A 13,864-nucleotide genomic window follows, 5' to 3' on the forward strand; every position below is an offset into this window, starting at 1 on the left:
TCAGACTTGTTCCCAATGCACTTGGCCTCATCGGACCGGGACCTTCAGCATGCACCGGGGCGGTTTGCAGCCGAGTGTGAAGCGGCCGGGATGAGGATCAGCACTTCCAAGTCTGAGGCCATGGTTCTCGACCGGAATAAAGTGGTTTGCTCTCTCCGGGTCGGTGGAGAGTTCTTGCCCCAAGTGGTGGAGTTAAAGTATCTCGGGGTCTTGTTCTCGAGTGAGGGAAAAGGGGGCCATGAGTTTTTAGCAGTTTGGAAGTAATTTTCCACTTTTTTTTTTTTATACAATCAAAATAATGCAACAATTTATAAACAACTGTGATTTGACGTATATTCAATCTAAATCATAAAAAAAACAACCTCAAATTAATACATTTATTTGTTGTGGTTTCTCTTTTTTTCCAAATATTTTTTATTTTTCTAAATAAAATGTAAATAAAAGAAACAATTCAGGGACATGTGAGTTATTGTGCATTTCGTGTGGAATATTTTTTTATTATATTATTTATTATTTCTATATTTCTATATATTATTTCTTTGAAAAACAAATGCAGAGAAAGAAACAATATGCTTTAAATATTTTTTTATGATAATGGTCCTTTTTTAGAATATTTTTATTTTATTTAAATAAAATGTGAATTAATGGAACAATTCATGAACATCTGTGTTATTGTGTATTTTGCGTAGAATAATTTCTATTTGAAACAAAATAGAAAAAGAAACCTTTTCTTTTTAAAATAAAATAAAAAGGACCAAAAAGACCAAAGATGGTCTTTTTGTGGTTATTTTTTTTTTTTTCAAATATTTTTATTTTTCTAAAAAAAATTAAATAAATGGATTAATGTGTGTCACTGTCTATTTTGTGTAGAATAATTTTTATTTGGAAAAAAAACAGAAAAAGAAATATCTTTCCAAATCTTTAAATTTTTTTAAAAATGAATTAATCTTTTTTGTGGTCCTTTTTTTTTAGAATATATATTTTTTTAAATAAAATGTGAATTAATGGAACAATTCATGAACGCGTGTGTTAGTGTATTTTGTGTAGAATAATTTCAATTTTTAAACGGCTAACAAATAAACTCTTTTTTTGGACCACTGCGCTAATGGCTACACACAAGGATTCTTCAGTTTTTTTGCAGTTTGGAAGTCATTTTCCGCTTTTTTTCTGTTATGAATTTAAATTAATGCAATACTTCAGGATTGAGTGATTTTTATCGCGTGCTGTCTTTAATTATTCTAGAAAAAAATCCATGAAGATCTGATTCTGATTCTGATGAACGGAACAATTCGGAAAAACCAGTTTGAGCAGTGATGTCAGCTGGTGACGCGATCTGTAGTACCGCTGCGTGTCCGCCAGAGGTCGCCATTCAGGACGATGCTCAACCGTCTGCTGGTTTTCTCATGAAGCCGTAGTTTTACCAACATTTCAACGACGCCTTTATCAACAACGCAGTGACGTTGTCGCTCCAGGCCAGCGCTGTTGGCCTCATGTCTCATCAGGTTTGCTTGCGCTGCTGAGGGCGGAGTCAGTGGTAGCAAGGAGCAGAGCTGGGTGTCGCCTCCATGACAGATCTCATTGGCACCGACGCCTTCAGCCAGTCCCATATAACGCCCAACACGTCAGGGAAGAGTCAAACCAGACACTTTACAGAGTCAACAACACCGCAGAAGCTGCTCCAGAACCTGGGTCCAAGACACCATCACAAGATGGTCAGCAGCGGCGAGGGTCGCTCGTGTTGCAAGATGACATGGTGATTTGAGTTGGACTCGGGTGGCTCACAGGTAGATACCCTGGTGCAGTAGCTTCAGGAGGAGAACACCACACATGTGCTCGCATGCGAACTCACGACCGCGCAGCCCTCACACACACCTGACTCTATCCTTGTCTGGACCACTCCAGGCCATCACCCTTTACCCAGCCTCAGACACTTGGCTAACCTGAACCAGGACTCTGTGGACCTCAACAGATTTGTGCTGGTCCTCACAGGCTTCAGAATAACAGGGACATGACAGTCTTATGTCTCAGAAGGTCCCATGATGTCTGCATGGTCCAGCCTGCTGCTGAGCTTCTTCTGAAGAACGTTCTGGACCAATGTTTGGCCACTCTGCTGTGGAGAACATGACGACAGATAGCAAACATCTCAATCGTGGTGACCTCTGACCCAAACGTCTCCGGGTCCCAGGTCAGCGTGAGCGACCCAACGAGCACCATGGCAGCACGAAAGACACACGACACAGAGATTCCTCCGTCATGGACGCCATTATTGACTGTACAGAGCAAAGTCATCACAACAGAGGCGGCAGGAGCCTAGCACTAATGAAACGCCTCTGTCGACGGTGCAGATCGAAGCGTCACCAACTCTCCTCCGGATGGAACATTACCACATTTAATTTGCACTTTTTTTTAAGCCTTTCTTGTTTTTTTTTTTAAAGAAAAAGAAAAAGAGAAAAATAAATCCTACAGAGGAAGGTCCTCATGGCCTCCCTCCAAGCTCCATTCAGTCCATTGGTTGTGATGCTGGAAGCGATGCTCGCACGTCACTCTCCCTCTGCTGGCCTGATATGTCGGTGTCTACACGGTGAAGAGGCGACTGTAGTGCATCTGTCAGTGTCTCACTGAAATCAAAAAGTTGGGAGAGGAAGCAAGGTGGGGGGAAGGTGTGGGGGTGAGTGAGGCTCCCTCCAGTCCAGAAATGTGTCTCCAGTTCCAGTTCCAGTTCCTCCAGGCACCTCCCGCTCTGCGCTGGGTTTGTTTGGGGATCATCACATGCAAAGCAACCTTCCATGCTGCGGACCAGACCTAGCCGCTTCAGCTCCCCGCTCCATTATTGCTAGTCCCTTATTGCTCCGTGTCAAATGTCATGGGACCCAGAACCTGGGTCGGGAACAGGAGAGTGAGACGCCTGTGGTGAGGAGGGGTCGGGTTGTGGCCACATGGAGCAGAAGAGAGCCGTGGATACTTCCAGACGGCTGGACTGAGGTGCTGCGGCGATGAGACCCAGCAGAGCGGGTCCGAGGCGCCCGAATGGAAGACCAATTCTCAGGGAGCTCGGGGTGAGACAAAGCAGCGTGGAGCAGGTGGGAGGTCATGAGCAGCAGCTGGTGAGATGGAAGTGACCAGGAGGAAAAGTGGGCGCTCGCCTGGGACGGACGGGTGGGCGGAGCCTCGCTCTTCAGGTCCAGTGGGAGGAGCTGATGAGGTATGTGAAGATGAACCAGGGAGAAATGGAGGTCGATGGAGTGATGGGGATCCTGAGCGGGCGGCTGACAACCACTGCTATGCACGTGTCACAGTCCCAGTTCATAGGTGAGGAGGGGAGGCAGGGTGGGGGCAGCAGCTGGTCAACAGTCTGGACGGATGTGAGAGTCTTTGTTCATACAGCGACGGACCGAACACAGGAGAGGGGCGACGGACGACTGCTTTTGGTATCGGCTGCACTTGGTGAGTCAAGAGGAGGGGGCTCGGGGGGGGGGGGGGGGAGAGGAGGGGGTGTCGTCATGCAAGGGCAGGGGGGCGGGGCCTGGCTCTTAACTGCCGTAATGCATGGTGTTGCTGGGGATGACCATGGGGGAGGCCATGGAGATGGCGGCCCCGCCCATGGTGAACTGGTTGGTGACGGGGTAGTAGGCGCCGGCGCTACTGGGGCCCGACTGGGTGGCGGTGGATCCTGGGGAGACAGAGCAGAAGGCGGGGTGAGACAACACGCCCGGAGGCTGAGCAGCGACAGATCGGTGCAGGTACCCTGGACAACTCCTGTGCTCATGATGGAACCCATCCTGGAGTGGGTGTGGTTCACGATCCCCGTGTTCACTGGGACCAATCAGAGAGGAAACACAGTCAGCTGCTTGTCAGTCACATGACATCACCAACCAGAGGGCGCACAAGACTAAAGCAGCACTGAAGCCGGGGCGCGAGCCGCTGACTCAGCAGGCTCTCTCCGGGACGGGACCACAGAGCCACATGCAGCTCCTCTGCAGAGGAGAGACCTGCCTAACCACAGGTCAGCGAGACGCACAGAGCGACCGGAGAGAGGCGGCTCCAGCAAGCCGGGGGCGCTGACTGCAGCGTCCCCAGGGTGAAGCGTGAGGCGCTGCTACGCCTCTGACAAAGCAACTCTTACACATGATGTAAGCGCCACCAGGGGAGGCTGTCAGGACGCTTCGCTACAGTCTTGTTGGTGAACCAGGCCCCATGGAAGCCCAGGTTAAGTGAAGCTCCGACCTTTGTTTCCTCGCGTCTGACATGAAACCTTCATGGTCCAGATCAGTCAGGATCATTGGAACCATGTGTTAAAAGAGAGACTAGTGACAGATGGTTTTATTGCTTTATTATGGTCAAGATTTGTTCAAGTCAACAGCTTCACCTTTCACCTGGAGGCCTTGGTTTCAACGTTTCGGTTCAGAGCCAAATGTGTTTCCCGCTAAGGTCCAAGACACTGACTTTATTCTCGCCTTCCTTCCCAGCTGGGCAGCAGGGACACGCACAGTGAAGCAAGTCTCATCAGTTCCACACTATTTCAGGGTCATCTGGAACCCAGTCTGTTCCAAACTTAAATTCAAGTATTTGAACAGATGGAGTGGCGCCATCGTGTGTTAGGAACTTGCATGACATAACGTGCGCCCACACACCAACTAAAGGGTAGTGCCGGGGTTTGAACACAATAGTGTTGTTAATCGAATTCAGGTTGAGCTCTGGGTGAAAATGTGGAGTTGGTTCTCTGTGGTTCTCCACAGCGGCGCCACCTAGTGACAGTGTGAGGATCAGTCTGCTGAGAGACATGTTCCCCTGTCTCTGACTGGCAGAGAGATCTTTCGCCTGTGAATCCTACCCATCATGTTCCGGGCTGCTTTCCAGCGTCAGAAATAAAAGGGCCGCATCCGCACTGCTGACGGAAACGCTCGAGTCACCATGAAACGCACAAGCATCACAGAAAGGTTTGATTTGATGTCAGACGACGAGGAAAGAGTGGCCGCGGTCACCAGGTCAGTGAAGGTCTGGCTCTCATTATTATTTGCTGGGAGACACACCTGCCACTCAGGTCCATCCCACATTCTACACCCTAATATCCCAACACTGCTCGCCAGCGTAGCAGTGAAGTTGGGAGTGAACAGCGTTAGTGCCGGGCGGGTGGCGTATTTGGGAGCTGGGTTTGCCACCATGCAACAGCACGAGCTTCTCCGTGTCCCACCTTGACTCTACAGCGCGACACAGCTGTTTTCTAATGCAGAGGCTGCGAGGTGAAAACTTGATCTGCAAATGATGTCACCAAGAACAATACTGGACGTCAATGTTGCTTTATTGTGCCGAGGCCGCTGCTTGAGCTCAGCAGAAACTGGCGCTGACATTTCAATAGAGGCGTGGCCATTCATGAAGCCATGGCTTCCTGTGGCCAGGCAGCAACAAGGCTCCCGTCCTCGGACATGCCAGCTCCCACGCACTGAGACAGGTTTGTGTACAAGAATAAAACCGACAAGGACGAGCACCACGTCACTGCAGCTGCGCTCACTGTCACGAGATGATGCGGGTCATGGTCAACGCTCCCGTGTTGTGTCAAGAGAAACGTGACTCATCACCGCCACTATCTAGGTGCATGTTAGACAGGAGGAATGGAGGTCGTACCCAGCGGGATGAGGTTGTTGTGGGTCACTGGCGGGCCGCTGCCAATCACTGTACTGAGGTCATAAGCTGCTGGCATCCCTGTAGGACAGAGCACAGAGCAGAGGTGAGCACCAGGAACATTGTTCGTCCAGCGAGTCAGTCACACTGCGGCGGGTTGTGAGCCGCGCTAGACATGGCGAGGCCCTTTGGAGGGAAAACTTGTGGTGAAATGAATAAAAAGGACTCCTGCAGCCTGATCCACCTGATTCAACTCAAAACAGATTCAGAGCTTCATGCTACACAGGCACAGAAACACTGTCCTGCACTAGTGGCTTGGTCCAGTGTCACCTGAGCAACACCAGACTTGGGTCACATGATCAGTCACACAAAACTTGGACAACAAGACAGTCCCTCACTTATGATGAGCCCAAGTCTCGCACAGAGTCATGCAAAACAAAATTCATCTGGTTGGAACTGTCACATCGCTGTGACATCAGTCACATGATCGTTGTGAGCGCGGCGTCATCGACAAAAACACTTTCACTGAGCAGTGTTCAGACGGCAGAATGTGTTCCAGAGAAGCAAAGAGAAATGTGACGGGGGAGCCAGCACTGGTGCCACCACAAAGGTGGGCTCCTGCCTTCACACGAGCAGAACATCACACCATGGTTTTGCGAGGCAAATGTGGAGACGTCGACCACGTCTTGGACTGAAACATGATGCAGCTGTCAGGCATCAGATCATCTCCTGCTGGTCTGGAGAGGCAGGGTTGAACCCCAGTCAATATAAACCACTTCACCTAAAAGGTTAAGAGTCTCATTTAGAGCGTTTTATGCAGTGTTGAGCAACCTAAGTGAAAATAATCCCCAATCAAGATGGCAAAAACAAAAAGGGGGGTGTTTTGGACATCAGCGACACCTTCTCACTTCCAAGGTTCAACTTTCCATCCAATGCAAAGTCACCCTTCTGTGCTGCACATCAACACTCAGGCTAAATTAAATTCACAGACTAAATGTTGGTCAAGCATCGAAAAAATCTGAAGAAACAGCGCCTGGAGGCTTTGGAGAAACCACCCTCCTTAAACGTGCCAGGACCAGGGATGCAAGTGAGTGACAGTGGGAAGTGACTCCACCAGGGTCACAAGTCATCTAAGCTGGAGCCTTGTACAGAGCTTGGGGTGCAGTGGCATGCAGCTGCTGTGAACAATGAAGCAAATGGAAGATACACAAGTCCCTTCTTCTAATGTCCCTGAAGAGGGACGGAACACTAAGTCCGGTCTAACAATACATCAGTCCCCTGGTCCTGAGCATCCTCTCCAGTAGCCCGGACCCAGGAGGGGGAACACTGCACTGAAGGGATGCAACGCAGCTGGCTGTGTCACCTGCGTGACACCTGACGAGTGAGATCGTGTCGGTGCTATACAGCGGAGGAGGAGGAGCCTAAAAACATGAGCTTTGATTCTGAGCATGTTCACCTGACACAGCCATCCCCTGACTCATGCTGTATGCTGCCCCTGTGTTCCACATATTCTCAGACGGGGAGGTGTAGTGTGAACCTGGGGGTGGGTTTGGGGTTGTGCCTGTGTACCTGCAACACAACGTTGCTCAGTGTTAGTCCAACCTCTCACTGCAGCTGCTCAATAGCTCATTGCGACGAACTCTCACGGACACTCACCTGAAAAAGGGGTTCTTCAAGTCCAGGAGGTTACTGGACTTTGATCCAGTCTGGTCCACCTGGGCAACAATACTGATGTCATAGCTTTGTCTGGAAGACAGGCGGAAGAAAACAAAACACTTTTGACAAGGAACCCTGCTTGAGCACGAGAAAACACAGCGAGAGTAAGTTGTGACAGAATACTGTCAGTGCTATTTTGACAGCAGTTATTATTTCAGGCCCGTGTCAGAGCAGCAGTAACCATGATCACTGTGGGCATGCTGAGTGTAAACAGCAGAGGAACTGTAGCAAATGGTCCTCCAAGTGTAAACACCGTACAGGTTATTTCAGAAGTTTGTTCTGTCAGTGTATACCCAGCTGAAGTTTACTGAAGCAAGCCTTCGTGAGAAGCCATCACTGTTCTCTTGGCATGAACACATCAGCACTTGTGTGTGGTTTTGGTTGCGTTTTGTTTCATATGCCACACTCTGTACCTCTGTACCGCAGCATCTACTTGTCTAGTCACTAACATGCAAGTACATACAGAAAGCTTTTCTGCAAGTCCATACCTTTTGTTGGCGATCAACAGGGCTGTGCCGGACAGTGTGTCCCCAGCTTTGGTGAAGAGGGGTGACTGCAGCAGACAGCGGACCTGGTACCAGTGGGTGAGGGGCTCCGTGGGTGCTGTGGACAGCCATACCGTCATCCTGCAGGGAGGACAGCCACATGTTAGGACACGGTCGCAGCAGTTTCCCAGTTCCCTCACACCAACTTACACTGATCCGATAAACGCCACATCAAACCAGAAAGCCAAACCGTGTACCAGACCTGAGTGCATCATATGGAACTTAAAAGGAATCTCTATCCTGGAGGACAGAAGAGGCAGAGATGTTACACAGTCACTAGCCAAGCCACGAGCCTCAGGAAGACACCTGTACCTGTAGAGATCTTCTTCTTTGGCCTCCAGGAAGTTGACCGTGTATTTTACTGACTTGGCCATGAGGATACGGATATCGAAAGTGTCCTGCGGGACAAAGGAGTACAGGACTAGTTGTGACTGGCTGTCGAGTCAAAACAAACACCAGGTGAAGTAAGACAGAGCAAGTACAGAAATCAGACCTGGTTTGAAGGATTATTAAATGCATACATTGATAAACACAACAGAAGGAGGAGTACCAGGACAGACATATACATACCACAATTGGCTGACGGAAATACTCATCAACTGCTGCCCCCCGCAAGGCAGACAGATCCACACCATGGAAGGAAGGCTGGTACCTGACAACCCAAGTGAGAGCAGTTTCCTCAGTAACTTCTACAGGGCTGAGAGCTCTCTAGCCACATCTTGGCTTCATAACCTTCAGACAGTTCTCACACAAACACCTTACTTGGGAGTGACTATGACACCAGGCCAAGATTCCACATGACTCACCAGAAATTGGCCTTGGTAAACTGCTCCATGTAGAGCTGCTCGTCTGTAAATGGGGCCAAGTGGACATCTCCGATTGTAGGGAACATTTTACCTGGAACAGCAGGTGCGTCATTATTTGGTGAAGGTCAACATTACTTGGTGTCCGCAGCTTTTTAAAGTTGTCGGACCAAAGTAGAGGCTGTTACTCATCATCAAGCACGTCAGTCCCCAAGTTCTCACAACCAATGACCAACATCAACGGTGCAAACTGACTTGAGATATTTGCTATCTGCCTTCAGATGCTGAACCAGGCCTTCTGGCCGTCTCCAGCCTCAAGCTTCAAATGACACATTACTTCCTGGTGTGAAATCAATAACAGAGCAGCGAAGCAGCCATCAGAATGCACAGTCGACACACAGCCAAAGCTGGAGCCAAATAAATCACATGTTCAGCTGAACAAATGTCATCATCAGCTAAAAAACTGCGGAAACTAGTGGCAGAATTGATAGAAATGCAGAACCGACAATGAAACCACCCAGAGTCACTGAGTACACCAATAATAAAAGATACTGAACAAGCTGTGGAGAACAGACGCGACTGAATCCATTTTACACAGTCGTTTTCAATAATTCATGGGCGAACATGATCACATCAGAAAACTGTCCGATCTGTTATTGCACTGCTCCATAGCAATGGAATTATTCCATTCAGATTTTGATGTTTGTGAAACTATTTTTTGCTAAGGCGAGAGCAGTCATGAGGGAAGCTGAAGCTATTCCTTTTAACAATGACTAGATCTGAGAATCACTAGGGAGACAGAGAGTGCAAGTACGTTTGGGTCACATGTTTTTAAAGAATCAACAATGTTCAACAATTCACTGTGTGTAAAGAGCAGAAATAAGAGTGTAGCACATGGTGAATCCTGAGAATTCTCACAAGTGACCGTTCAGACAGAAGGTTTCAGAGAGGCAGGAACATGGCAACCACACAGCAGCCTGTGAGAAGGTTCTGCAAGAGCTTCTCCGTACCGTTGGGTTTGAGAAACTTCTTGGCGTGCAGGTAGCTCTCCAGCATACGTTCATTGAACAGCATGTAGCCCATGGGCTCCGAGATGATGATGTCAACTTGCTCAGGCAGCGTCACCTCCTCCACCTTCCCTGGGATGACCACCACACGCTCTCCGAGACGGTTACTGTTGACCAGCACCTGAGGAGCAGAGCACACTCACGCGTCACAACTGATGTCGTCATTTACAGGAGCACGTCGTGGCTGCTCACCTCAGCATGCTGGGCCATGGTGCTGGCCTCCACAGCATAGACCTTCCTGGCACCTGCTTGTGCAGCAAAGAACGAGAGTATCCCTGAACCGCACCCAACATCCAAAACAACCTGTATGAGAGAACAACAGGTCAGATCACAGCAAAAGGAAGAGTGTCGTGAAATAGCAATGAAGCACAGGAGTTGAAACACTTAAATCCAACATGTGCATACCTAACTTGTCCCTTTACGTGTCATTGCTTTGTCTGCGACTTAAATAATAAAGGCAGTCTAACCTAACTAAGAAAAAACTCGAGGAACTCACCTGTCATCTTCACTAATGTTTCTGTAAACATGATGAAAGGTTAAATATTGATTGTTCAACTTGACTGTAGTGTTTAAGGACACTACAGTGTTCCTCTGCAGAAATGTTACAGTGACCTTAACACAGCCAAATTGTGCAAACATTTACTGCAGCCCTTCATCTAGCGAGTAGTTCGCAGGCTCCTGAAACATCCAATTAAAACTGCATATGGCCCCTCTCTCATACATTATAACAAAAAAATGGATACTCCAAACAGTATCGATACTGAACTAAGTATCGAACGCTGGATCTGGATATCTGGATACAATACTAATTGGCCATGTGACTGTGTGATGCTTTTTTTTTGAATCCCCGTGGTACTGAAAATGGTACTGACCACAGAATATCTTCCAGGGTATTCTGTGTTGAGTTTGCAGTTACTGCATTCATTTGTGAGGTGCAATGTAGAAGTTTGAAATGCACAGAACAGTTTGGGTGCACTGGTACACCTGGGCAAAACATAAATGAGGTGCATACGAGGGTGTGTGTACACCCTTCAATTTTAGTCCAGAGGGACGTAAAGGAACTAGATGTGGTGACATGGTTTGGTCACATGAAATATTTAAATAAGGGTGGAGGCAGGTCGGCTGTTTTCAAAGTGGCCTAGATATAAGGATACAACATAATCACCTTATCCTTAAAGTCGGTGTGGTTCTGGAGAATAGCCCGCTGATAAGTCCCAGTCCGAACATAGTCCTGCATCATGTTCTGTTGCTGAGAGAGGTAGCCATAAAACTGGAGGGACAAATAGGCTTTAGTATTGGACCCGCATCGCCACTGTGGGTGAACTGGGGGATATGCGCTCCTCTCACCTGGAAGTACTGTACAGCAGAGGACTCCTCTGTTCTTTCACTGAAAACTGACCGCTCGCCAAGATGTCCGCGGGAGTTCTTTAGGACGTTATAAAAGGACTGAAAATCTGAGGAGGAAATTGAAGTCAAATGGAGTCCATCACTCAGGTTAAAGAAGCTTGAAATACATGAATACACACACGACACACCCTTGCACATGAACCTGCAAACTTTTTCACATTTAAGAGCTGTGAAGCAACAGAATGGCAGCAAATGGTCAAGGAACGGGCCATTTTAGTAGCAGGCTAAACACACGTTAGACAGGTTAAACAGGGGAACAAATAAGGGGATAAAAGTCATGCAGTGAGGTGTACAAAAATGGGTGCAAACAACCAGGTTTGCATGGATATGCATATGGGACATTTGTTTATCAAATGGATGCCAAGTTATGACAGAATCAATACCAGAAAAAATTTAATGTTACCATGATTTACTAGAGGAGCCAAATATTAAGAGTGTAATGTACAGTTCTGAGTCTCACTGTACCTGCAGGTGAAGAGAATTGCAGTAGGACACTGTTGCAGCCAAGTGTGATGATGAACGACTGCTTCCCCACGCGGCTGCACTCCGTCTCCCGGGAAACCGAACACTTGAACACACTCGCCTCCTCTCCTCGAAATAAAGGAAAGAAAAGTATTTCAAAGATTCCTCTTTATTTCAACGGTCAGAAAAAAACATGGGGATAAACAGCCCACCAGGCATCAGACTTGAAAGTTCGCTCCACACCATGGGGGCATCGCAGCCGTCGACAGCTCGGATGCAACGACGTGTAACAGTGAGTAAACGTAAGATCAATTTAAAACCTGACATCTCAACTTCGATTACCCGAATGTAAAGAAAAGGTCTGTAAGATGCTGCGAGAAATATAAGTAATCTGTGTGACTAGCATAGGTAACTTGATCAGACCTGCTACACTGCCAGGTAAACTATGTAACAAAAACATTATGGGCTTTATGACTGCATGTTTCCTTTCCCTTTAGATTGTTATTTAGAACCACCAGAAGATGGTATCAACTAAGTTTTTAAGTTTGATAACGCTATTTACTGAAAGTTCTTAGCTTGATCTTCCCTGCAACATTCTCTGGAAAAAAGCTTTAAATGTTGCTTGTACTTAGATTTTGGAAAGATGCTGCCAGTTATGCTTTGATCTCCTGGATGATGTGTTTTTTAATTGGTCATCAAGATTATGAACTACAAAAAGGTAAGAACAATCTGCTTATAAGCCATAAAATGAGTATATGGGCAACATGTTTTGAATTAGACCTTTCCATGCTCCAATAACAAAAGAATCCAGGTGGGCAGGTGTAATTACAAACAGAGGTCGATGAGAAACACAGGGATTGGTCTGAAATTACTTTAAGTTGGAAAACACAGCTCTGACTTTGTAAACTTCATTTCCAATTCGATCTGCAATCTTATCTTAAACAGCGTTTCTGGACAAAGCACTTGGCGATTAAGGTTTCCGAAAGTCTGGGCTTTTACAGGCGTTCTCTCCCACAATGAAGCTTTAAAGGGGATTCCTTTAGAGTTGTCGAGCATTTGTGAATCAGACAATAGAATGAATGGAGGCGGCCGGGACGGCTTGCAGCGGGAAGTCCCGCTGAAGAGGTGCGGCGAGGATGCTGCCAGCACCCGGCTATTGTTCCAATGAGAACAAAGATGAATGCATAAGTAATGAGGGCCCGAGCTCACACCAAAATAAAGCGCCAAGACATTCTTCTAGCAAAGACTCCGCCGTCATTTTAAGCCATAAGTCTAGGGTTATGTTTAGAAAGTGAATTAATCTGGAGCGAGGTGCTCGAGTCTGGAAGGATGCTCCGTTAGCTCCAGTTGCTCCCGATAAAGCAAAGTTAACAAGCCATTTCAATGACCCACGTCCTCTGGGAACAAGATTTGAAGTTTTTACACAACACTAACTTTGAATAAAAGCCGAACAATGAGAAGAGCAGAGCAGGAGCGGGGAGATCCCGCAAGGCTTCTGCATCAGGCTTTGTTTAACTCCCGTTAAATTACTATTTAGCAGCGCGTCTTCAGACAAGTTCGTCCTCCAGCTACTGGGTTTAATATTCGTGGGTCAGGTTGGTGACAGAGGGCGTCGGTTCGAAAGAGCCAGGTCCGTTACAACAGCGCGTTTGAAGGTCCTCCTCGTGACGAGCAGAAGGGACGACGTGGTCTCGATGGACGGGTTAGCTCCTTCAGATTAGCCCGGCGTTAGCATTAGCGCTTAAGACGGGCCGAAGATCAAGCAGCCAACTTGGAGCCGTAAACTCACCATTGGAGAGGTTGATGAGGGCCGAGTCCTGTGTGCTCTTCACTTCTAACCGCAGCGGCTGCTGCTCAGAGTGCCGCTGTATATCTCCGTTTGCGTCTCCGATGGAGAGAAGCCGCACGCCGGGAAACACCGAGACCGCCATCTTCTTCACTCGAGGCCGGTGGCGCACTGCTCTCTGCTGGAGGCTCACACAAGGAGCCGCCGCAACAGCGCCCCCCCTGCGGCCGTGCGCGCTCCTGCTCAAGAAACAGCACGGGGGACTTGACAATCGGAAATATATCTTTCACACAAGAGCAGGTGGAAAATGCGGGGTTGTGGAAGCAAAACCTCATTTGAAGACTACGTTGCACACACTAAAAATACATTTGAAATAAGCACGTCATTAATTCACTAGGGCTTCCTCTCTTTGCTCCGGTTTGTTCCCCATTCACTCCATCATCCATCTGAGATTGCGCC

At 47.8% G+C, this 13,864-nt stretch overlaps 1 protein-coding gene across 3 annotated transcripts; it reads right to left on the bottom strand.

Annotated features, from left to right (window-relative positions):
- Positions 1 to 2,243: 2,243 nt before the first annotated feature.
- carm1 (coactivator-associated arginine methyltransferase 1) lies at positions 2,244 to 13,571 on the bottom strand. Of its 3 annotated transcripts, none has more exons than XM_053852604.1 (16): positions 13,409 to 13,571; positions 11,623 to 11,745; positions 11,098 to 11,204; positions 10,916 to 11,020; positions 9,943 to 10,053; positions 9,694 to 9,871; positions 8,687 to 8,777; positions 8,451 to 8,532; positions 8,193 to 8,278; positions 8,031 to 8,120; positions 7,824 to 7,961; positions 7,276 to 7,365; positions 7,076 to 7,188; positions 5,623 to 5,700; positions 3,745 to 3,813; positions 2,244 to 3,670 (listed from the first exon to the last, which is right to left on the bottom strand). In XM_053852604.1, exons 1-16 carry the CDS (start codon positions 13,548 to 13,550, stop codon positions 3,531 to 3,533), a joined length of 1,743 nt encoding a protein of 580 aa, XP_053708579.1. In that variant the 5' UTR covers positions 13,551 to 13,571; the 3' UTR covers positions 2,244 to 3,530. The 3 variants fall into 3 exon arrangements, with proteins under 3 accessions (XP_053708579.1, XP_053708578.1, XP_053708580.1); XM_053852603.1 differs by having other exon boundaries at positions 11,623 to 11,748; XM_053852605.1 differs by lacking the exon at positions 3,745 to 3,813 and having other exon boundaries at positions 11,623 to 11,748.
- Positions 13,572 to 13,864: the final 293 nt, after the last annotated feature.

This window comes from Synchiropus splendidus, chromosome 19, assembly GCF_027744825.2.
Source record: "Synchiropus splendidus isolate RoL2022-P1 chromosome 19, RoL_Sspl_1.0, whole genome shotgun sequence".
In the NCBI taxonomy this organism is placed as follows: domain Eukaryota; kingdom Metazoa; phylum Chordata; class Actinopteri; order Syngnathiformes; family Callionymidae; genus Synchiropus; species Synchiropus splendidus.